General features: G+C 37.9%; 1 protein-coding gene across 2 annotated transcripts; it reads right to left on the reverse strand.

Annotated features, from left to right (window-relative positions):
- Nucleotides 1-1,127: 1,127 nt before the first annotated feature.
- parvb (parvin, beta) lies at nt 1,128-26,804 on the reverse strand. 2 transcript variants are annotated; one of them, XM_073813300.1, is made up of 14 exons: nt 26,611-26,804; nt 25,766-25,887; nt 14,013-14,102; nt 10,910-10,980; nt 8,135-8,237; nt 7,879-8,019; nt 7,647-7,762; nt 7,503-7,564; nt 7,346-7,365; nt 7,135-7,196; nt 6,989-7,057; nt 6,758-6,859; nt 3,498-3,570; nt 1,128-1,878 (listed from the first exon to the last, which is right to left on the reverse strand). In XM_073813300.1, exons 1-14 carry the CDS (start codon nt 26,664-26,666, stop codon nt 1,802-1,804), a joined length of 1,164 nt encoding a protein of 387 aa, XP_073669401.1. In that variant the 5' UTR covers nt 26,667-26,804; the 3' UTR covers nt 1,128-1,801. The 2 variants fall into 2 exon arrangements, with proteins under 2 accessions (XP_073669401.1, XP_073669402.1); XM_073813301.1 differs by lacking the exons at nt 25,766-25,887; nt 26,611-26,804 and adding an exon at nt 17,482-17,638.
- Nucleotides 26,805-26,809: the final 5 nt, after the last annotated feature.

The following is a 26,809-nucleotide window of genomic DNA, read 5'->3' on the forward strand; positions in this document are numbered from 1 at the left end:
TGACAGAAACCAGCTTCCGAAAAAGATAATTGAAGTGTGATTAAATGTAGGGATGCACCGATAGGATTTTTTTGGGCCGATGCCGATACCGATTTAAACAGACAACTTCTGGCCGATACCGATGCCGATACCGATATTAAACACTTGTATACAATACTATACAGTTGGTCTATTAGCTAGTTTATTTCTGCATCAAATAATTGTTACTGAACATGGATTGGATCTAATTAACATTCAACTGACCAACATAATAAGAGAGGCACAAATTAAGCTAAAACAAATATAATAAGACAGCATGACAACCTTCAAAGGTGGTTTTTGCTATTCAGAATTAATTTTATTAACAACATTAACTCAATTTTTTTTTACATATAATGAATTTCTTTATGCATTTAATTAATAAACAATCGGTATCGGCCTTTCTCGTGCTATTGCCGATATGCCGATGGTTTCAAATTCATCTAAAATCGGCCGATAAATATCGGCGGCCGATACATCGGTGCATCACTAATTAAATGGTTTAGTTGCTCTCAAGTCCCATTGAATACCATGGGGGAGGCTGGGTTTATGACCTATACTGGGACCAGTCACTGGAGGGCGATCGAGACGTTTTGGCTTGGGCGGAGGATTATGATGACCTGCAGCCAGCCACCAGAGGTGAATGCTTTGGCTTTGCTTTACAAGATGTGTGGCACACCTGGTGGGTACGCCCAAAATGTTCTGGTACTTAGATTTGGATCTTTTTATCTAAGCTTTTGTTTACGGCTTTGTCACCTGTCTGATAAAAATCTGATCAATTAGAAAAGTAACAGCTCACTTTTCCCAAAAAGTGTAGCACAGAGTATGACATGGCTTAATAATACCTAAGATAAGCAATAGACATATTGATGTTTGTTTTATCAAATGCCTCTAAATATATACAGTATGTGATTATATCATAAAGAAACAACCCACAAATTAATTCATAAATCCAGCATCTGGAATATAAGCAGGCATGGGTAAAATATTTATGTGGATTGGGGTTTTACAGCATGAATAATTCTGTTTCTGAAGGCGTGAGGCCGCAACGCTCGATCAAAAACCACATTCAGTCATTTTAATAGACAAACGATTAACTATTTAAAGAATTCAGTCAAATGTGCAACATTTATTTGCAATAATAATTACAGCATTTATAATGGTGCATTCACACCAGCCGCGGTAGAGGCGGCAAAAACACGCTAATCGCGTATAGTTGGACACTTGAACATTTTGAGTTTACTCGCTTCATTCGCTTGTAAAAGCCGCACTTGGAATTCTAGTCATTCCAGACATTCACGTTCACTTCTTGTAATCACGTCCCTACTACAGCAAGGTCCTGATTGGTTAACGTGGCACTGAAATCCAGCGAACTTCAGATTTTTCAACATGCGAAAAAATCTTCGCGCCGCAGGATGCCTAATCGTGTCTTTGCATTGACTTAACATGTAAATCACCTGCGCTTGCTGCCTCTACCGCGTCTGGTGTGAACGCACAGTTTGAACATAATCAACAGGTGTTGAAATAATTCAGGACAGTTATTTCTGTATATTGTTTAAAGCAACAAAAGGTCTTATTTGTGCAAGTCAAACAAGCAAAAATTACATTCATAAATAAGCCACGTTGTTACAGATAAATACATTCGAGTTTGGGAATAAAAAGCCAGTTTATACAAAATATTTCATTCCTACATACAAAAAGCAGTCGGGATGTGTGTAAGCGCAGATGACACTGAGGCAAAAGACAAGATTTCTTAGATTGCTTAATATAAAGTCTATTATTGTTAATCTGAGTTCTTGTAGTTTGTGAACAGATTGTAAAGAACCCTGAGTGTGGACTTTAGGTTCAAGTTCACCACATCTACAAAACACAGAGAAGATCAAACAATCACTGTTAGAATAGACAGATAAATACATATCTTTAAATATTATTTTTAAGGGAATACAAGATTTATAGTGGATTGGATGTACAGTAAAGTGTAATGTACAGTATATTAGAAATACTGTTATACAGCACCACCCTCTAGTGTATAATCTGGGTAATGCTGTACAGTTGCAATTTCAAGAGGTCTCTGCTGTGGTTGTAAGATTGACAGATTATGGGGGCGGCCGCGGTTTCCTGGACAGGGCTTATCCCAGTCACAGACTAAAATTTATAAACACCTTGTACTGACATATCTTAACATACATCAGTACCATTTGTTTTGTTTCAGGATACTGTTTGGATATTGTACCAGTATTTTTTTTGTAGGGATTGTTTGTAAAAACTACTAACATGTCCTTATAAAACTAAGGCCTAGTCCTGGATTAATATAAACCTTGTCCTGGAAACTGCCCCATAAGATGATATGTTGAAATATTAGAATGTGTAGGTTCTAGTGTTGGGCGATATGCCCCATTTTGAGATCGTCCTATCGTCAGCCTGTGAGATCGGCGATACACGATAGTATCGGGGGGCGGGGCAGTAGTTTACTCATTTATTTATTTGTTCATTTATGACAAGACTTGATTGGTGGAAAAAAGATCAAGAGCAACACCGTCATGAATGCATCTTTCTTAAAACTAATGGCATTAATCTGAGCGCGTCATTAAAGCCAGACGCTCTTTGCGTGCCAGAGAGCGAGAACAGGACACGCGCTGGTTTTAACCCTCTGCGCGCTAACAACCTCTCTAGTGCAAGGAAATGTCAGAGATAGCTGCTCAATTATGGGAAAAATCATAATCCTGATTTTTTAACACGATTATTTAATGACTGTAAAAACATGCACCTGCGCAGACACACGCAGCGCACATAAAAAATATTAAATGCATTTGTTTAGTGCTGTTGCAGAAGGTTACACGTGTCAAGCAGTGGTGCTCTCAGAGGTGCCTTTTTAAACACACTGGTCCAGCGGAACACGATCATATTTTAAACACGAGGGATGTATTGCTAAAACTCCTTGAAAAGCATATCATAAACAGGATTACTAACGTTATCTGACTTCAAGTTCAGACAGAGCGCAGCTCTCTGCACGTACGCGAGAGTGGCGCCAATATGCAGCAGGTTATATTTTAAACAAAAGGAATAGTTTGCCTCAGCTCTCATGAAACGCATTAAACCGCACAAATACATAAGGATTACTACTTTAGTTTATGTTTAGACTTCGGACAGAAGCGAGAGCGCGTGCATGTGAGACAGAGGGAAGCGTAGCTGCTCATCCACGCGCTGGATTTAGGTGCTAGAACGAGTCCGAGACGCGCGCATTAAGTCCATCTGCGTGCAAGAAGGAACTCTCTCTCTACAAGCTCTTACCGTAAAGTGAAGCACAAACCCTCATGCAAAACTATGATGATGATAATAATAACAACCATTCGCCAACTATCGTCATGACTATCGCCATGAAAGCCTGCCATTGGCGATATGTCGGACGATCGTCGATACACGATACTATCGTCTATCGGCACAACACTAGTAGGTTCTTTTTTTGATTTGTCTGGTACCTTCTGGTCTTGCTTTGGGTTTCTGTAATCCACCGTCCTGCATGAGCTCAAAAGCAAACGTCACGTTATGGACCTGTAAAACAGAAACACAGAATTCCTTGAATCTCTCTCGCATTTTTAAAGTTTTATCCATAATTAACTTTTTTAGCAAAAAAAAAAAAAAAAAAAAACTAGTAATTGTAAACAAGAGTGATAACAGTCAAGAGTTTAACCCCATAGGAATTACTGGTATACAAAAGACTCAGACTCCATATTAAGACTCCTTTTGACTTTCTCAGAGCACATCAAACTTCATCAGACCACATTAGATTTCAGTGGAGCTTATAAGACTTTATAAGACTTTATTTCACCTTATATACAACAGAACAAATCATCTGACCACATTATACATGTTATAGCCCAGAACCCAATAGCCCTCACATTACATCAGACCACATCAGTACACATCAGACCACAGCAATACACATCAGACCTCATAAGACCACACAGACATCAACAGATTACATCAGTACACATCAGACTTCTTCAGATCGCAGCAGACATCAATACTGTAGATCACATTAGTACACATCAGACCACAACAGTATACAACAGACCAGTGGTGTAGTCTAGATTTTTGTAGTGAGTATACTGTGATTTTTCCCTCTCATCCTTATGCTCACTCGTCCTAGCGCGACACCTCATAAGCACCACCACACTCACAGAAGCATACAGTAAAGATATTCATGTAACTAAGAGCATTCTGAAAGTGTACTCATAAACACATAAACTGAATGTGTTATCAACATGTCAGTTTATTATAAGAAAAAAAAAAGACTTTAACAGCCAATGGGTTTACAGCTTGGGAAACTGGACTGATTTTTAGACTGGTTTAGAGTTAATCAACATCTAACTCAGGAACAAAAGTTACTTAACTGTTAATTAAAATTAAATAAACTGTTTACAATCTTCAATCCGTGGCAAACACATGCATTGAAGGAGAAAAAAATATTCACTCTTTCAATAGATATTATCTTACAACTATATGTTTTTAATTAATACACATTTATGATGACCATGAATTAACTATAATTTGCATAGTCATTGATATTAAAGCTTATTTTTTTGCATATAATATAAGCATTGTCTAAAAATGAAAATAGGCTTATACTTAATTATTATTACAAGACCCTCCTGTAGCCTAAAATTTGCAAGTCTAAACTGAACATCAACGCAGACATGAATTTCCTCACAGAAGTTTAAGATCATATACATCTTGAACGCAGATATATAAATGAAAACAGAGAAGGAAAGTTTAACAATGTTAAGCACAAGCAAACATGCAGAGGAACTGAAGGCAGCTAAAAACCATCAGGATATTATCACGGGCTTATTTTATTGCATTTGGAGCCTTACCTCCAGATAAAGTAATAAACGGGACTGATGATTTAAATGTTGTACTCACATGTGCGTTTTAAGCTCTATGGATTTTATGTTGCAGCACTGCTTCACTCGTTCACTTCTCAGTGTCGCGTGAGCAGCTACACTGCAGGTTCGACTTCATTTGGCGCTAAGCAGACCTCTTGGTGATGTCAAAGTACCGCGAGAGCGATTCAAAGCAGATTTCTCCATGTGATAACTGGAGTCTCTCTCGCGGTGCTTTGCTGTCACTTCCCTGTGGCGTCACACCAGTCTGCTCCCCAGTCACTTTCGCGTCACTATAGTCATTTGATTTCATAGAAATTCATACGCCGATCGGATCGCGCAGTTCGGCAGGAAGTATATAGCCTAATATGTATTTCAACCCGCTAAAGTGGCAAGTGTAGCATGCTAATGATCAGTGCATCACATCTACATTATGACTAAAAGTTTAAAAATATGACACAAAACCATGCTGTTACGCATCCTCGCGCTATTTTTAGTGGGTATACGGAAATCCTTGACCATTTCTAGTGGGTATACGGCGTATACCTGCGTATCACGTAGACTACACCACTGCAACAGACCTAATCAGATCACAACAGACCTCAATATATCACAACAGTACACATAAGACCTCATCAGTACACATCAGACCTCATCACACCACATCAGACCACAGCAATACACATCAGACCTCTTCAGATCACACAAGACCTCATCAGATCACATCAGACCACAACAGTATACATCAGAACTCATCAGAACACAACAGTATACATCAGACTTCATCAGAACACATCAGATCACACAAGACCTCATCAGATCACATCAGACCTCCTTGGATTACATCAGACCGCAACAGTATACACCCAAACTCATCAGATCACAACAGTACACATCAGACCTCATCAGATCACATCAGACCTAATCAGATCACAGCAATACACATCCGACCTCATCAGATCACATCAGACCACAACAGTATACAACAGACCTAATCAGATCACAACAGACCTCAATATATCAAAACAGTACACATAAGACCTCATCAGTACACATCAGACCTCATCACACCACATCAGACCACAGCAATACACATCAGACCTCTTCAGATCACACAAGACCTCATCAGATCACATCAGACCACAACAGTGTACATCAGAACTCATTAGAACACAACAGTATACATCAGACCTCATCAGAACACATCAGATCACACAAGACCTCATCAGATCACATCAGACCTCCTTGGATTACATCAGACCGCAACAGTATACACCCAAACTCATCAGATCACAACAGTACACATCAGACCTCATCAGATCACATCAGACCTAATCAGATCACAGCAATACACATCCGACGTCATCAGATCACATCAGACCTAATCAGATCACACAAGACCTCATCAGATCACATCAGACCTCATTGAATCACATCAGACCACAACAGTATACATCAGAACTCATCAGATTACAACAGTATACATCAGACCTCATCAGATCACACAAGACCTCATCAGATCACACCAGTATACATTAGACCTCAATATATCACATCAGACCTCATCAGATCACATCAGACCTTATTGGATCACATCAGATCACAACAGTATACATCAGACCTCATCAGATCACATCAGACCTCCTTGGATCCACAACAGTATACATCAGACCACAACAGTATACATCAGAACTCATCAGATCACAACAGATCACACAAGACCTCATCAGATCACATCAGACCTCATCTGATCACATCAGCCCACAACAGTATACATCAGACCTCATCAGATCACAACAGTATACATCAGATCACATCAGTACACATCAGACCTCAACAGACCTCATGCCACTCACCTTTTGTTCAAAGCTTTCTGGCGTAAGGTAGAAGTTAAACAGCGGCACAAAGTAATTCTCCAACAATCCCATTAACAACACCAGATAAACTCCATCTGCAAACTGTACACAAACACACACAGTTAAGAAATAACAACACTGTGCTCATGATGCTGATTAGAATACTGTAAAGTAGTGATATGGCGCACTGTACAGATCTCATATGGCGCACTGTACAGGTGTTGTTCATACCTGTGATTCCAGTTCAGTCACCTCCAGATTGAGTTTGTTCAAATGTTTATTCACAAATGTGATCAGTGACTGCAGGAATAAACCGCAGAACATTCAATATAATTCACCCCTTTAATCTTAGTTGTGAATCTGGAATCACATCTTACCGTTTTTACTACATTCAGTTTGTCAGGTGCATGATCCAGTAACGTGTCAAATGCATCCCGCTCTGCAAATCAACAACAATAAAAAGTAGTTTTAATTTAGAGACATTTACATTACATAAACTAAAAGACTGCAAACCCAGTTAAGTGGTTTTTAACATTATTTATTGACAAGATATATGGAGTCACTGCAGGTGTAAAAAATAAATCATACCTGTCCTTCCGACCATCATTCTGTCAAAACAGAGAAGACAAAGATTCAGTGTCATCTGATGCAGCCAAAATAATTTAGTGCAGTTCCTAACCATTTTTAATTCCACTAGTCAATGTCGCCATCTAGTGGAGTGGTCTGTACTATTAACAGGACTTACTCTGTACTGGACGTTGTGAGTTGTTTGGTGACATGAGACGTCTGCAGGATTCCCTCTTTTTTCTACAAAAAGACATAACATGAATCTGTAAACATTTATATGTAACATTCAACATCTAATTTCGGTTTAATAAAGCACTCTTACCTTCACCACAATCACCTGGACGGACACATGCTCAGGTATGCGGATGGGAGCTGTGTAGTAGATGGCCAGTGCCAGCAGCAGATACATGATGGACACCAGATTCTTAGAATGAATGGCTGAAGAAATATAACAAGACATGTTTCCTTATTCCTTGATGGGTTTCTACCGAAGCACACAGTCTGGGTTGATGGTATTGTTGATAAAAGAGATCTGAAAGGTGTTTGATGCTCACAGTCGACGCTCCACTCCGTGTTCCACTCCAGCGGTCTGAGAACTCCATTTACAGCTTCAAGAACCGTCTGAAGTTTCTGCTTCTGTCCGATCTCGGACTGAGTCACTTCAGCAACGTTTAGTTTATTACCCGACAGCTTCTCTAGAGGAGAACACAAAAGGCTTAATAGGATCACGCACACACACATACAAATACACACGCATAGGGTCACACTAAAAACCTTTCGTTTATCTAAATGAAAAGTTTCTTGTCTTACCAAATAGTTTTTGTAACACCTGTCCATCATACAGATCTTCCTCAAGATCCTTCACAATGATCCTTTCTTCCTCTAATTCACTGTTGATCCAATCAATGAGAACCTGAGAGGAAGATTTATCACAGAATATGAGGTTTGTTATTAATACGATTAGTCATAATTAAGGTATTTATTAGCAGAGGTCGACAGTAATGAAGTATTTTTTTCAAAGAATAATATTATACTACTTACTTCATAAATACAAGTTTGTTTTACATTTAATACTTGAGAACATAAAAATCTTGTACTTTCTAACTTTTACTTAAAGGTGCAGTGTGTAGATTTTAGCAGCATTTAGCGGAGGAAATTGCGCATTGCAACCTAGGCTCATCCTCCCTTTTGAAACACAGAGAGAAGCTACAATGCCTGACACAAGACAAACATGTTGTCATATGAGAGAACATGGTGATGAAATGTGCTCTGTAAAAAGGTTTGTCCGTTTAGGGCTACTGTAGAAAAATAGCGGTGCAAAATGGCGACTTCCATGTAAGGAGTATGTGGATAAAAACGGCTCATTCTAAGGTAATAAAATACAGTTTATTATGTAAGGTCTTTATACACCACTGATAATATATTATATTGCATTTCTGTCAAGAGATTCTTCTAAAAGTTACACACTGCACCTTTAAAAATGTAATTGATGCAATTATCATACAGTATGGCGCAATTTCATGTTTTCTTTTGTCTTTGGGATGTTAAAAGCTGTTTGTGCATATAGAAGATCCGTAAAGTCGCAAAGATTAAAGTCTCAAACCCCAAAACAAAATAATAAATATTAAAATGCCTCCTTCAAACACAACCCTACATTTGCACAACACCACCCATGTATACGCAAAGAAAAGAGTACATTTTATCAATCCCTCCAGAAAAACTTGATTATGCGATCGCATGATTCAATGCATAATCAGCCAAACTCTGCATATTTATGCGGGCCACATTTTTTAAATACGCCGCACTTTCGCCGAATAAATTGCAGATTTCTGCTAGCAAAATAAGTGGGGATGCATAGTTTTAAAGCAAAAAGTTAGCCTGGTCCAACCAGACTCTCGTACATTCATTTTGTTTGTACAGAGAGTCTGGCCACGCTCCATTGCAAAGCGTTACTTCCGTTAAGGAGGGTTCTCTGTTGAAGTTTAAAACTATTGGATCTGCCCAGAGTCACTCAGGATCTGCCATAGGCGATCGCTAACATGTGGTCGTGACGTATATCATGCACTGAAACCGGAAACAAAAAGTCAGAATAATCAGAACGACAAAACTTAGCAAACCTGGTTCTTGCTCCGGCTTTAACTTCTGTATATTCGCCAGTTTTGCAACAACGGCCCGAATAGCTTTTCTCACGTCTTTTTCCGCTACCATTACTGAACTACAACTCAAACTGACGCACGACGTCAACGTCATCGTTCTTAACCACCCCCCTCTGTTCGCTGATTGGACCTTCAGATTTTTGCAGGAGAAAATGAAACTCTACAGAGCACTCCCAGACGCAGTACTGAAGCGAAATAAAAATTAAGCGGAAGCACGTAGGAGGGCGGAGCCAGGCTAGCAAAAAGTCATATCTTAGCAGAAAGTTGAAAAATTTTGCATTTACTTAAAACATGTGCAGCCATGTCCCCTGTTGCCATGGAAATGTTAGGAAGTGACGTAATTACGCAACGTAAACATCAATCAAAAGCTGCAAACAGTTTTTGCAAGTTCACAGTTTTTGCAAGTTCCCGCAATTTCATCGCATAAAATTGCATAAATATCCCGCATATTACATCAAATTTATTAAGAAAATGTGCAGCAAGATCAAGGACTTTTGCACGCAACAATCACAAAAAACATCACGCTTTTCTGGATGGATTGTTTTATTCTCGCTGTTGCCACTGCCACCATGTTGTGGAGACGCTGTACTTTGGGAGCTAATATTTTAAATATGGTAAGGGGCTTGAGGTCTTTGGCCAATCACAACACACTGGATAGCTGGCCTTTTCGGAACGTATAAACACATTGAATTACTCCAAATACACAAAAATGTGTAATTTCTAGCAACATTATATGACCCCTTTAAGTAAAAGTAAAAAAAAAAAACACTAGACTTTTTTATGTAATTAGGTATTACAGTAAATTAAATGTAATGAAATGTAGTGGAATAAAAAGTATGATACTATTCTTTTTAATGTAGTGAAGTAAAATTTTCTCAAAGAAAAACACTTATAGATACTTAAAAAAAATGTACTTGAGTATCATAGGAGCTTCGCCATTGTGCTTGGGGACACCTAGTGGCAAACAAGGGTACTGCATGCTTTGAGATTAGAGAGAGAGTACTGCTTCATGGTTTTTAATATGGTTTAAGTGAATTAAAGCTACTTTAGCTTTAAATTACTCAGTCTACCAATAAAAATAGTATTCTTTTTTCCTACTATGGAAGTCAATGGGGTCCACAAATGGTTTGTTTACAAACATTCCTCAAAATATCTTCCTTCGTGTTCATCAGAACGAAAAACTGTATATGGGTTTGTAACAACATGAGAGTGAGTAAACGATTACATAATTTTGGGTAAACTATCCCTTTAAACTCCATTTACCTGCAGTAATAGCACAGACCGAGCTATAGAGGGCACCAAACACTGACAAAATTTACTGTAGCAGTCTTTATTAATCACTTACAATCTGCTCCTTATTGTGAGATGTTAGTATGTGCCAAAATAATCCTCAGATTTACAATCAAAAGAAATCTGATTAGTTTATTACCTTCTGCAGATCTTTAAAGTTGATGTCCTCTTTGGAATTGGGATCCAAAATTATTCTCTCTGCATTTTCCTCTTTACAAATAGAGAAGATAAGGAAAAATTATTCTTAAACACAGAAACAATATATGTCCATACATACAGACTTTGTTTAATGATGATCATGTTGGATTATTCTCTGTCACCCTCTAGGGTGTTGATAAATTTGTTCAGTTCTGACTCAGAGACCAAGTTAGTAAGAGACGTAAGGAAATGAGAAGTAACCCAACACAAGACACACAACCAAAGATTTACTCTGAGACTCCCTGGAGAAACAATGTTTGCTTGCAAAAAATAGCTCAGACTCAATGCTATTCTCAGTTGTACTAATCTCGTCTCACTTGTCTCAGATGTTTAATCCCTTAAATTATTTTAGTAGACACAAGAGAAACAACCGATAACAGGCAGTGGTACTGTATAAAGTTGATGCAGACAATCATTTTGTCTTATAAAAACTTAACCAGAAATGTTTGAATTAATATAATATTGACATTTGATTGCATACTTTGGTCTTTTTGTGAATATGAGCACATATTGAGAAACGTTGGCAATGATATGTGTGGGTTTGATGTAGGGCTGCACAATGAATCGCATGGGATTGTGAAGCACATCTCTTCAGTAAAGCCAGTTCTGTGATTAGTAGTAAATCACCATCACCTGCTTTCAGATGGAGCAGAATTTACTACACAAAGCCATAGTTCACTCACAAGCTGGGAAATATTGCATTCATATATTTCAGTGAACTACGGCCTTTTGTAGTAAATGCCCCTTTACCTGAAAGCAGATCTTTGGCTTGATCCATTTGTGCTTTTAAGTAGAGAGAAAGGTCACGCAGTGACATACCGTTTTTTTACTGGTCATTTTGTACGCTCCATGTAATACGAATTCGCAGTTCACCAGACTTGAACTTTATTACGCAGCGACCTGCGAAATATCAGGATCGGTTGAGATGAACTTATTCTGTGCAGAATCGATCACAGGTGATCGCTGCAAGATGGGCCCTGTCCCAATGGGGCACTTCATGTGGACTTTCTGTCTCATGGCCTTAAATTGCATGTGCTCGTTTATGCCGAGTTCAGACTGCACAATTTTAGCCCTGATTTTGACACGCCGAAGGGTTTTGAGAAATCGCCGACAAATGGGCAAAATCACAGGCAAATCGCTGCTTGCATATGCGATTAACAATCACACAGTGTGAATTATCAAGGACGCAATCTGAGAGAATCGCCGACGAGTGGCCGACACCCGTGAGATATCTGGCATGCTAGATATCTGAACTTGTCGGCGATTCCAAATCATGCCGTGTGAAATGTGTTTTGACTAAAAAAAAAATCGGCAATGACCTACAGCCAATGAGAGAGCAACATATAGGGCAGCTGGAAGTTCGGGGAGGAGTCTCCCCAACCATTTCCTCCTTCATAATCTTTATTTCTTTTTCTTCTTTCTGCTGCAATTGAGCGCACATGCGATATGTATGGCAAGCTTCTTGCTTGCTACCATTTTTAATTATTAATCCCAGTGTCATGTGAGAACTCCGGTCTCGCACGCGTGACCTCGTGTAGTTTCCTTCATGTCACTTCTTGCATGCGTTTGGTTTTGAGACGTAGTTTGCGGACCGGGACAAAGTTGTCGGTGATTCTTCCTATGGTAAAGTCATGCAGTGTGAAACCCCGTCGCCAATCCATCATCCAGTCTGAAAACGGCAGCACCTGAACACTACCCCAGATAGTCACGCAGTGTGAAAAGATCTGTGACCCGACTAGTTCATGCAGTCTGAACTCAGCATTAGTCTATGAGTCCATAAGGTTTCCCATCTGTCATTTTTACGCAATGAAGTGTGCTCATCAGCGCCCCCTTTGAACCCTTGATGTGGTCTTTGGCAAAGCCTGCACTGTAGCAAATTTCACGCACTTTACCAAACCTTCCTTGCGGAAGAGCAATCAGACGAATCAGGCAACGGAAGGGAGGATTTCACACTGATGGGCCACTTCTTTTCCTATTTCCAGCATGATGCTCGAACTCTGATGCGCACTAGTGGACTCACGTCAAGGGTCCCTAAGGTCTGTACTACATGATGTCATCAAAGTGTGGACTCTGAGTATGTCCATAAGTATGAAGTGCGCCACTTGGGACAGGGCCATGCAGGCTGGCTAGAAAAGTGTCCGAGATACGTCATACATTCTCTGATGTTATGCTAACGTGTGCCCAAAAACTTGCGACAGGTAGGTGGGCTTGTCAAAACCGCAGTCGGGACTAGTTGCTGTCCTCAGACTGCATTGATGAAAAGCATGATGGGAAAAGACACGCTGAGGAGGTTGAACAATCTGGTAAGTTTACTCAATTTGAGCTATATATGTACGCAATGTCCTAATAAGTAAATCGACAGAATAGCCGTTTCTCAGTATTATCAGGACACAAAGTTTAAGATTAGTTTAGGCGAGAATATATGGAAATATTAAAATCTGCAGTCGATTAGTAAACATAGTGCCTATTTGAACATTTGCTTAGAAAATAGTGGGTGTAAGGTTGGATCTGCCGGCCTGGCAGAAGCCCTTCCCATGAGGTGAATTTACCCGTGAATGTCTCGAATTACTAGAATTTCACACGTGACTTTCAGGCACGAATGAAGCGAGTAAATTCTAAATGTTCAAGGGTCTAACTACAAGCGAATAGCACATTTTTGCCACCTCTTCTGCGTCTGGTGTGAACGCACAGTAAAATGTATACATCGCACCATTTACTAATTAGCCTTTTCTACGTTGTGGTCGACTGGACTTTCTGGATTTTCGCTCCTCCCCTCACTGCAGCCGCCTGCTCTCATATAAATTTCAGGTGAGACAAGACGCATCTCAAACAAACCTATCATCGCACAAGCTTGCATTTTTTTAGCTGACTAATTTCCATGCGTATGAATGGAAGTCAATGTAATGAAAAGTTTAATGTGACCGGCCCTTAAGACAAATAACTGAAAAATGAACAAGACCTGAGCGCTGACATCTAGTGGTAAGGAGGATAAAGATCATAAATTAGATTTTTAATGGATGATTTGAGAGGAATCGATATGTTACCAAGCAGTGTGTCCTCTGGGAGAATCTCATAACCGGCATGAAGGAGAGGAGCATTGATAGCATTCTTGCCCTCTTCCTGAAGATCACTCACTAAAGAGACAAACAACAGAAACAATATTATAGCAAAACTGATTTTACTACAAAACCTATAGGGGCGGTTTCCTGGACAAGGTTTAGATTAATCCAGGACTAGGCCTTAGATATATTAGGACATTTAAGTAGTTTTTTACAAACAAACCTTACAAAAAACAATTCTGGTGACTAAACAATGGCACTGATACATGTTAAGATATCTCAGTGCAAGTTGTTTTTAAATTAAGGCAGCTCAAACACGCATTTTAGTCTGGGACTAGGATAAACCCTGTCTGGGAAACCACCCCATATAGTGCACGCAGAGATGATGCATTTTTGTAAGCCTACACGGAAGATAGTAGGACACTGGTTCCTTCACCTAAAAGCCTATTCATTTTCCCATAGACTTTTGGATTATAGCAAAAAATAAGCTCTGTGTTTAACAAAAGTTTAAGACACTTACATGTTTTGTCCAACAAGATAATATTCACAGATAAATACAACTTTTATGAATTTTGAAGTCTAAATGCGTTTTTAAAGCTAATCTTAGCTACAAGCAAACTACACCAGGGTCTCTTGACATCAACGTCATTACCAAGCTTCCGAAAGCTCTTTCAACTTTATCAAACACATTTAAAAACAAGTTCCCTGATAAGGACATACTCTGTGGATGTATCTTTGTTGGGAATTGTGCCCATGCTGCATTGTTTTTAAGATCTTTATGCATGATGCCGTTTAATAAAAATTCTGTCATCATGTTGTTTTAAAGCTGTTTGAATTTAATTTTTCTGATGAACAAAAAATAAGATATTTTGATAAATATAATATCTACATTATCACAATACTTCCATAAAATTTGTTTTCCTACTATGGAAGTCAATGGTTACGGCAGCTGTGTGCTTTCCATCATTTATCAAAATATCTGCTTTTGTTTTTTCTATAAAAAAAACATAAAAAACTCATACAGGTTTGTAACAACACGAGATTAGGTAAATGATGACGGAATTTTCATTTTTGGGTGCACTATCCCTTTAAAGCAACACTATGTAGTTTCCATGTAAAATTTACTTGCAGCTCCCCCATGTGGTTGAAAAGTGCAACAGTGCCTGGTATCAGACACTCTTCTGCAGGCAGGGGGAGGGGCGGAGCTGTGTTTCCTACCCTCCACCGCAACTTTCAGAGTGTGCTTGTAGCAGCTAGGAGGCTGCTCAGGTTGCAGCAACAGTACAATTTGTCCAGTTAAAAGTTGTTCTATCACTGAAATAATTTTAAAGACATTACTTAAAGGTAAAAAAAAAACTACATAGTGTTGCTTTAAAGTCAACAGAAAAGTCTGAAGTCCCATGGCAACTTGCTAGCAACTGCCCTCTAAAAGAGACATTAAAGCTTTAAAGGAGACATATCATGCAAATCTGACTTTTTCCATGTTTAAGTTCTATAATTGTGTCCCCAGTGCTTTTATCAACCTAGAAAATGTGAAAAAGATCAACCCAGTAACTTTAACCATTATCTGCAAGTATGTGGAAAAATAGGTCACTGAAATTTGGCTCCCCTTGTGATGTCAGAAAAGGATCCTACTATAATAATACCGCCCCTTAATCAACGCTATCCAACCACGGCACTGCCATTTAGTACAGAGAGAGAAAAAATAATTGACAGCACAACTGAGTTTTAATTTCAACAAATACCATTATGGTGATCAGTGTTTGCATTTCATCAGCTCATTTGCATTTTAAAGGACACACCCAAAAATGGCACATTTTTGCTCAAACCTACAAAGTAGCATCCTGGGTAATTAGAAGCCTTATATGCCATCAATTAGGACTAAAACAGCTGATATCAATTAGTACTGATAGGCGCAGGGTTTCTCTCTCAATACTGACAGATTTCAGGTGATCTCCTGGCCTTCTATGCCATTTTGCACCTTATTCTCTTCATGTGTTCAATACTTATTCCCTGTGTCATTTCACTTTATTTATTATGACCCAACTTGTATACTTAAATGTTCTGATGTATGAATTCAATATTTGGCTTGATGTCTACATCTGGTGGACATTTTGTGTCAATAGCCCACTTAGAAATCCCCTTACTGATAAAATGCTGATGTATCAAATACTTATTTTCCCCACTACATCCTCAACCTGATCAAAATAATTAAAGATTTGTAATTGACAGAACAGCTAATTTCACATGACTCTGTGTTATTGCTAAATCAATACCATCATGTCTGGTCTCTCTCTCTCTCTCTCTCTCTCTCTCTTTCTCTCTCTCCACCATAATAAGTTAATTTATAATTAGACCAATGATCTGATGATCTGAAATTTCACTTCCTTCCAAACAGAAACACAGACACCAGGGTTCACATCTAAGCAGAACTGATTACATCAGATAAAGTTCTCACTTTACCACACCCAAACTAACAGACATATATGCAAATATAAAAATAGATTGCATTCATACATTAATGCAAAATGACTTGATGTTTTACTCTGTATATATTGAAACCTGGTGTGAAACATGCTGATCTTAGAACAGTCACACATGATCAGTTATTCTCATCAGTAAAGATGAGAGTTGTGAGTAGTGGTTTAATCCAAACCTGGATCGTAGCTCAATAGGTAGAGCATTGCGTTAGCAACGCAAAAGCCATGGGTTTGATTGCAAGGGAATATACACATATAAAATGTATATCTTGAATGCACTGTAAGTCACTTTGGATGAAAGCATTTGCCAAATGCACGCAATGCGACACATTTCAAGTTTGTAGAAATAAATACCACTTGCACAAGCAAGTGTTTTAGCGATAGTTTTTCGGCTGGTCATGTGATCCAATATGACAGCCATCACAATTGGCTCATGTAGAATAAAACATTTTTATATCTCTCATTTGAGTTTAAAGTCTTCAAACCCTGAAAAAGGGGACTAAGAGAAATCAGCTCAGTCACTCCATGCTTAGCACAACCATAATCAGTCCTTATTTAGCTGAGACAAACATTTCTGGTCCAGAGGGACACTTTAACATTCACAGTTTTTCATCCACCCTGCAGATCTGCGCAGTATTACAGTATGCGTCTGCAGGCATCTGGCGCTCAATCTGCATTTCCTGTGCGATAACAGCCCTGCTGTTTATCATAATTGGCACTTCTCCTTAGGGACTCGTGTATCTCACAATTACAGTTGAGTCCATGTAAAAAGTACAGACCAAGTCTATAGGAAACCTACACTATAAAGAGCTACACCATAAAAACTTTAATATATATTACATATACTTTGTACAATTGTACATCAATTCTTATGATTTAAATACTACATATGTATTTGCTAAAAAAGAAATGCAATAAAAATGAACAGAAACCATATAAAACATGTGCTGTATGTGTGCTGCTATAAACTCTACCTTGTTTTCGTTTCTTCGTTCCACACAGCAGTCCAGCCATGTCCAGTCAAACAGTACTGGATCCCAGTATCGTATCTGCGTTGAGTCTTACAGTCGTGTGTGTGTGTTTATGAGGGGCCGCCAGTGCGGCTACAGCATCGACCCCTAGGCGTCATCACGTGTTATTTCTGTCTCTTTTAAACCCCCCACCCTCACTGCTCCTGTTTCACTGAGACCAGAGGATCAAGATCCGGCTCCGTGACACTACTGATCTACTTGATCAGAGACAACAGGTACGACTGGACAATAACAACATCCAATTTAACCAGGTTTCCAGGTCTGCGTAACAAAATCAGCACAAAAATAGCCTAAACGGCAAGACTCAAAATATGCTACTCCTACACTTAAATTACATATTTTACATTCTATTTAAAGTGAACAAAACACCCCCGAGACTAAAAAAGTCCAAAGACTTAAGACAACTGCCAGCCTACAGTAAGTTTTAAATCATGTTATTTTAAATATTAAGCTTCTGCCATGATGGATTTGATATGCACATTTTCATTAACATAAGAAATCTTTATATTAATTTTCTTTATATGCACAAATCTTACATCTGTTCGACAGATATTTTGAAGAATGTTTGTAACAATGCAGATCAGGGGCACCATTCACTTGCATGTTAGGAATAAAATAATACTATATATGTGAATATTTTTTTATATATTTCTTTGTGCTATGGTAGGGCTGTCAAAAGATAAATCGCATACAAAATAAAAGTTTGTGTTTGCATAATATATTTGTGTGTGTAATTATAATGTATACATTAATACACACATACATCTATAAATATATACATATTTACATTAAATCTAAATAAATGTATACAATATAAATGTTTTTTTAAGGGACATTCCACTTTGTTTCGAAATATTCTCATTTTCCAGCTCTCCTAAAGTTAAACTTTTTATTTTTACCATTTTGGAATCCATTCAGCTGATCTCCGGTTCTGGCGCTAGCACTTTTACCATAGCTTAGCACAATCCATTGAATCTGATTAGACCATTAGCATTGCGCAAAAAAATAACCAAAAAGTTTCAATATTTTTCCTATTTAAAACTTGACTCTTCTGTAGTACATCGTGTACTAAGTCTAAGACCCACAGAAAATTAAAAGTTGTGATTTTTTTAGGCAGATATGGTTAGGAACTATACTCTCATTCTGGCGTAATAATCAAAGACTTTGCTGATTTAACATGGCTGCAGCAGGCGTAGTGATATTACGCACTGCCCGAAAATAGTCCCCTGCTTTTAAAAGTAACCAGACCCGGAGATCAGCTGAATGGATTTCAAAATGGTAAAAATCAAATGCTTAACTCTAGAGGAGCATATGGGAAATGAGCATATTTTCAAAAAAAGTGTAATGTCCCTTTAAAACAGTTTTGTGTGATTTATGCAGTTCATTTGTCTTTCTCGTGAAAATATAAAAGCTTTGCATGGCTTATTCTCAGAAACGAGTAAAAAGCTGCCAGTCAGGCACTGAGGTTTAAAATAAAAAAGCACAACCGCAACATGACATCAGACAAAACCCTTCACCAGAAATCAATACGGTTGTGCTGTGTTTGGTGTGAGCTCAACAGTGGGTGTACTGCAGTGCGCCTGGGGAAAGTTATTTATTACAAAGCAGATAAAAATACAGACTCGGTCCGGTCAGAGAGAATGAGACTGATCTTATATATAACCACGTTTATTTCTGGGAGCTCTGAGATACTGGAGTGAGAAATGAGAGACGCGGGATGAGTAACACTTAGTTTAGATGTCACATTATAGGAAGTTAAACACGGTCTCCCACTGATCCCATTTAACATTTGATTCGGTTTATTCTCAGTTTTGTTACAGAAAAAGTCAAACAACTGGACTGATTGTTTATTTAGATTATTATTCGTAATAAATTATGACTACTTATTAAAAATTGGCCTCTTTAATCATTTTACGGTTGTCTTGTTTCATAAGAGCAATACATTATGGAGTCAAATTAATCTATTAAATACGATTACTAAAGTTACTAAAGTCATTGAACTTTACTGTTTTCTACAATCATCTTACTAAAGATTGTGAAATAAAAAAATTATGCTGCTAATCTCATCATTAGATTATCAGACTTTAGCCTGATTTCACAGACAGGGTCACATATTTGAAATATTTATGGAAAAATATTTGTGAATAATGTCCAGTGTACTGGCATATTGTTGCACGTTCTAGATAATAAATAAATGCTTTCTGATATGACATGTAGTCAAAACTATTTCAATGCACACTGACACAACACAGCGCACAACATTGATGCTTAACTTCAAAAACAAATGTCAGACTTACTTGAGTCGGTTCTCTTGAGAAGTTTAAGTCTTGGTGAACGTGCGACACTCAACAAGTTTAAGTAAGCAATAAGTAATTATTCAGTATCTCACACACAGACATCAACATGTGCCGGCCCAACATCCTGACACACACGCACACACACACTTCCTTTTAATATTTCTGGGTATTTTCTGATATGGCTTTTGCAGAACATGAATGATAAAGTTGTGGTTGAGCTGTCAGTAATGATAACTGTCGCAGGCTCCGGCAGAAAATAAACTGCTCTTTATACAGAGCCAATAAATGTCCTCTGACTGACCTCATTCTTCACTAATAAAACAGACCAAAGCTACATGGACCAATTCACCCAAAACATATGGGTGATTCTCACAAAATCCAGATTTAGAAGGTGTCCATCATCAGAATTTTTAAAAAGCCCTTGAAGCCAATATATATATATATATATATATATATATATATATATATATATATATATAAAAATTCTGATGATGGACACCTTCTAAATCTGGATATATATATATATATATATATATATATATATATATATATATATATATATATATATATATATATATATATATATATATATATATATATATATATATAAACTAGCCCATATGTCAATTTCAGGGTACATTTTAAATGTGCATTCATCTTTTTACTGTATGATGATTTACTCTGGACACAGAAAACTGTTTACCATTAGTAATGTCATTGTCAAAATATCATATTCATACATGATTTGTTTATTCCTAAACTACAAGTGTCTGATACAGCTGTGTTTACATGCACAAAATGTTGTCAGTCCTACTGAATTTAATCCGTTTGCATGTTATGACAATACAGTTTACATGTTTTGCAACATTGCAATCTGATTAAAAAATGTCATTTTTTTTCTCGATATAATCCGAACCAAACGTCTGCACAAACGCACAGGGTTGCCAGACTTGCATATTAAAAAAGACATTCAAAACGAGCCCTTAAGCATCCCAATGACTATTTACAGCCCAAATACCAATAATTAATGAATGGAACCCTTTCATCTTTATCCCGCAGAAAAAAATCAACTTGCTGAAACAGTTTAAACAGTAGTCCAAATCTGAAGTTTGCAAAAAAGCAGAGGACTTGGCAACGCGGCGCACAGCATATCTCGTCGTGTTCACGCTTTATCTCTGGATAAATGTACAAAGTCAAAGTTGAGTTGGAGAAAGTTGTTCTTAAGACGTTTTTAGATTTAGTCAAAGAAAAAAACACTTTTTGAAAGACATGACGCTATTGTATTGCTTTACCTAATGTTACTTAAGTAGACCTACACATGAACGCCACAGAATTTACAGTGACCCCATTACCTTAACAATGCGTGTTGCCATTGGCTTGCTATCGCATATTTCTGTGACAATGACAATCATGTGATACGTAAATAAGTGGTAAATATAAGATGAAAACTTAAGCAGTTATTCCACGCATGTGCGTGGAACTTTTGCATCCAATTGAGAAAATACTACGGTTAACGCATTTACATGCATACTTTTCGGATTCTGATCGGACATCGCAGGCACGCGCGTCAAAATTCTTACTGTGGGTTCACACCAGATGCGAGTTCAACGTTTTGCGCGAGTAGATTACTTACTTATTCTTACTTATTCATTTAGCTGACGCTTTTATCCAAAGCGACTTACAATTGCTATATATGTCAGAGGTTGCACGCCTCTGGAGCAACTAGGGGTTAAGTGTCTTGCTCAGGGACACATGGTGTGTCACAGTGGATTCGAACCCGGGTCTCTCACACCAAAGGCGAGTGTCTTATTCACTGCGCCATCACCACCCCAGATTACATACAAAGTCAACGCAAAGACGTGATCAGACGTGTCCTCGTGTGGGGCGATGCAAATGACGCGATATGAGCGGTGTGTTTGCAACGAAAACACGCGCTATTAGCCTTAAACGCGCCTTCTCCCAAGTAGAAAATATTCAACTCAAGTGAAAAATTTGCACAAAGTTAAATCCCGCAAGTAATCTAGAGCGAGTAACGCGATGCCCCACATTTGGTGTGTACGTAGCACTAGACATAAAATCTGTTTCCGCCCCGCAGGACTTTTACAATGGGTCTCATGCAATAACCAGTCCTCGTCGCATGGTTGTAGTATGTTTTCACTAAATACGACAATAAATACGTCAAGTCTGACCACCGGAAGCGTTTGATATTTTGAGCTTTCAACCGGGGTGTGCTTCATAAGCCTTGAAAAGTGAAGCCTCTGGCTCTTTGATCGCCCCCTGATGGCCGGCTGCAGTACAAGTCATAAAACCCCCCCTCTCCATTCAAACGAATGAAAAAATTATTTACAGTTCCAATAAAAGTTTCCGAAAGATGGTTTTGGTCCTTTCAAGTAGTTGTTATCACGCTGATATATGTTCCAATGTTCATTACTGTGGTAAGTTTCATTTTAGCTTGTAATTTGATGCAATAGAAACGGGTCGTGACGTTATGATTGGCGTGGTTGAATTGGTCGCGCGGGCGTTTGGGCAGAAGTTTGATACCGCGGCTCTGCCTCTGGCTCCACGGACGATTCCTTCTGCGCATGCCTTGGCTCCAAACTGACGTTTTAATACGTAACATGGCGGCGACCATAGTCGGACATTTTTGGCTTCAAATCATTACAATGGTGGCAGGCGACGTTGTGTCGTCCATTTTTTTTTACAGTCTATGCTTTCAACCCGGAGGTGTTTTTAGTTCACAGCAACTGTTTAAAAATGTGTGTATCTTTCAACCGGTCGGTGTGCTTCAACTAAACTCTGGACACTAGGGTAGGTGGACAAAAATATATATATTTTATCTTTGTACTGAAACATGGTAATTTACATCTATGGAGAAGAATGTATTTAAATAAATAGCGGAAATCTGAATATTACGTTTCTGGTAATAGACTACAGTGAACGTCCTGTCAGAACGTCCACTGCAGGCATCGTTCTAAACACCATGGTTACCATGGGTCCGATGCCCATTCCGACTAAAAGAGTGAATGTTCATGATTTAATTTGAAAGAACTAACAAATTCTACCTTCTGTTAAAATTTCATGCAAATATTTGATAAAATGAGAAAGTTATAAGCAAAAACATGTGAATAAGCAGCATTTTCGGTCACACACCTTCCATTGACATTTAACTTTTCGCTCTGATTTCTATTATTAAAAATATCATAATTAAATCCTCAATGGATTTTTACAATCCATGTATCTTTGTAAATGAGAATGTCTGCTCTGTCTAGTCATGTGATAAATTTTGAGCTTTGGTGTTTTTGAAAACAGTGTCATCACAGGCTACCTCCCAATACGATTACAAACTTTATTTCTGAGTATGTACTGTACTGTAGATACATTAAGGCAGGGCTATTCAAATCTTACCCTGTAGGGCCGGAGCACTGCATAGTTTAGCTCAAACCCTAATCAAACTGAACCACCTGTGATTTTCTAGTGATCATGAAGACCTTGATTAGCTTGCTCAGGTGTGTTTGATCAGGGTTGGAGCTAAACTATGCAGTGCCTCCGGCCCTCCAGGGTAAAATTTGAATAGCCCTGCATTAGGGTTAGGGTCAATTGCGGAGACAGAGGGATTTCCGTGGTGGCATTTGACCCACCTGACATATATCGGGACACCCCAAACTTAATGCCTTACTTTCACTTCCTCCATTAATTAATTTCCCGTTAATCCCCGTTTATTTCTACGGGCGGCAGCGCATCACATTGTTCAAAACAAATATTAAGAGAATACCAACGTACATTGCTAATACTACATGATTTCAGCGTAGGCTGTAAGTGTCTGCTATAGTAGGCTAAATGTCTTTCTGTGGACTGAGTCTAAGATTAGCCTGTTCTTTTTCTGCTTGCACTGGTTTTTAAAACGAACCCAACGGCGTCTTTAAGTGATCTTTAGGCTAATGTATGAACGCCGCTAAGTTGGACCGGACTCCTGAGCATTCCGGAATGAGCATTCCACCGATAGCGAGCGTACAAGAGCTTAAATGAGTTAATGTTGGCATCTATTTACGGACAAATGTGCTAAGTGTTCACCATAGCAAACAATTGGTTACTGTATGTATTAAACAAACAAAGCCTATCATACGCCTATCATCTTGAAGTCTCTGTCTTAATTAAAAAACAAAAGAAAAGAAAATCACTCACTGCTCCTGACTGACTAACTTCTGTAACTTCGTAAAAAATGTAAATCCATATTTACTTGAATAACTTTTTGCCAAAAAACAAACAAACATTTGTGTTGAGCTCTGCTATTTGAAGTAAGCTTACCCTGCTAAAAAAACAATAGAAACCATCAGAGAAATTCTATTGGATTAAATGGTTTTAATGGGAATTGGTTGTAATGGAAAATATAATGGCCTCTGTGCGTCTCTACTGGTATGTGTTGGGTTGTGTTGGTGGGACCATTAAATCCTACTGGAATATGTCCCAAAACACACTACACAATACATTTTGTAGTGGTTTAAATGGTAAAAGTTAATGCTTCCTTATGGTATTTTAATGGAAACCATTAGAATTTCTTCAATGGTTTATATTGTTTTATATTTTCAGCAGCAGGGTAAGGTTTATCATGGTCCATTGTGATTAGATTTTCTGAACAATTTTTACAAAAGTTACTGCAGTTATGTAAATGGTAATGCAAATGCATAAATATACAACAACATTAGATATTTTGCTTCATCTACAGACATTAAATCAGAGGAAAGATTTAAAATTCACCCTTACATTATGTTTATATCTACACTCTAAAGACAAATGGTGCTAAATAGCACTAAAAGGAGTTCACTGGCTCCTAATCATATAGGGAACCATTTTAACTACCATATAGCACCTGTGTAGAAGTGTAGGTCTCTGTAGAACCATAAGTGGTGCTATATCACCCCCTATGGTTATTCATAGGTGCTATACAGGTGCTGTATAGCACTAAAAATGGTTCCCCTATGATTACAAGCTTTTAGTGCTATTAGCACCATTTATTTTAGAGTGTAGTAATGCATGCAGTTAGGAATATTTATCTAATGTGTGATAATGTGAAGTAGGCCTAATCAGCCATCAATGAGATTCATGCTTTTTTGTTACATGGTAGTACACATTGTTTTCTATTATGGATTATTGGCCACCCCATAAAAAATCCAGTTCTGTCACTGGTTAGGGTTAAATAATAACAAGACTGGGGGCTTAATATAACTGTATGTGCTTTTAATTATAATTGTCTGAAAGTGTCTTATTTCTTCAGGTGTCAAAGAGAGAGAAAAAAAAATTCTGCAGCACCAAGTAATGTAAAAACTTAAATAGGAGTTTGCTTGAAAACAACAGGGTCAACAAAAGCCACTCCGGTGTCACCGTCTAAAGTTTATAACAGTACAGAACAACTAAAACCAAGCCCATGTCTCTGTTCCTCTAACAGACACAAAAGAATGGAATGACACACACACACACACACCACACACTTGTAAATGAACAGCTGTTTACACAGATGAAGACTGGAGAAGGGGTGAGTTTCATCTAAAATAGCACAGGATAACAAGTACAGACCCTTAAAACTTTGCTAAGGGACAAACAGCTACCACACAGAATGGAAAATCTGTTTTAGTCTTATCTGAATAAATTCCTCGAGTGCCTCACGTGTCTATTTCTGTCCCGTCAGCTCATTAAGTTATACTATATGATGCTAGGTAGTCACGACCGTTATGAAGCTCACTTTATAGATGTGTATTTATATTTACATAAATGTTATAAATGTTTTCGATATCTCACATATAAGACGGACTTTCAATAAATCTATTATATATTGATCCAGTGCAGCACCATGGACAGCGATATAAAAATAATCAAACATGACATGATGTCATACGGTCGTCTTTTATATTATTTTCTATATCAGGAGAAATTACCTTCTTTGATCTTCTTTTTCCGAACTAACGTTCCTCCAAGTTTTCCAAGTAGCGACTCGTCTTTCTTTATTTTGCCCGGTTGTCCTGATGCTCTTGTTGGATTCGTGGCCATCGTGCTGCGGCTTCACTCACAGAAATGGAAGAATTACATAGAATCACCGTCAGTATGAATGGAGCGTTCTAAAGTGGGCGTGGCTTAAAATGCGGAAGTCGACATTAACTTACAAAATAGTGTGCTATTTCATATTTTTAATTATTTATTATTTTATTCATTGTCTCGTTTTAACTGTGTCTCAGATTATTTGCCTCAGGTTAAATACATGACTGTTGAAATGAAAAAATTACAATCATTATGACTGGCTAAACAGATTGCTGACGCGGTTTTCAATTAGTTTATCATGTCAAAATAATTATGACATCAAATATTTTAGCGACACGTATTTTTAATGTAGCCAATATAGAAAACCCGTAGGTAAAGGTAATGAATGAAACCTAATGGATTATTTGTATTTGTGAGCCGTCACGCGCCCCCTGGCAGACAAAACTATGACTGTCACAGACATCTATGAGAGAGCAAGCATCTGCTATTTGAGTTTACACCAGATAAACATGACCAAACCTACCACATCCCCACACATTCACCAAATAAATTAAAATCACACACACACCCTATTCAAGAGTAGGTATTAAATACAAACTTTTTTTTAAATACAAACATATTTTGAAAAGAGAAATGCTAAATATGTCATTTTAATGCATTCATTACAATTATTTTATAAAAAATATTTGTCGTACAGTAATATAATAACAACAATCCATAAAAAATTAATAAATACAAAACTGACCATTCAACCTTCTGTAGGGTGTGGTGGTAAGAAAGCAGGCAATTACATAGTGTCATACAGCTGTAAAAATAAAAGGAAGTATGACTCTTTTCTAAATATACTGGACAGTCGTATCTTGAGACACACCCTTATACTTCTAGAAAAGAAATGCACAGACATGACCACCACCCAACAACCAACACACAATAAAAAACAAACA

The sequence above is a fragment of the Paramisgurnus dabryanus genome, chromosome 23 (genome assembly GCF_030506205.2).
Source record: "Paramisgurnus dabryanus chromosome 23, PD_genome_1.1, whole genome shotgun sequence".
NCBI lineage: Eukaryota > Metazoa > Chordata > Actinopteri > Cypriniformes > Cobitidae > Paramisgurnus > Paramisgurnus dabryanus.

Bases quoted from the DNA above. Each gene is read 5' to 3' on its own strand.
- parvb (XM_073813300.1), bottom strand. From the start codon at position 26,666: ATGACACTATGTAATTGCCTGCTTTCTTACCACCACACCCTACAGAAG. The intron at 8,020-8,134 runs GTAAGACAAGAA...GTTCTCCTCTAG, and splicing joins GGTGTTACAAAAACTATTTG to AGAAGCTGTCGGGTAATAAA. The intron at 6,860-6,988 runs GTATGAACAACA...GTTTGTGTACAG, and splicing joins TGACTGAACTGGAATCACAG to TTTGCAGATGGAGTTTATCT.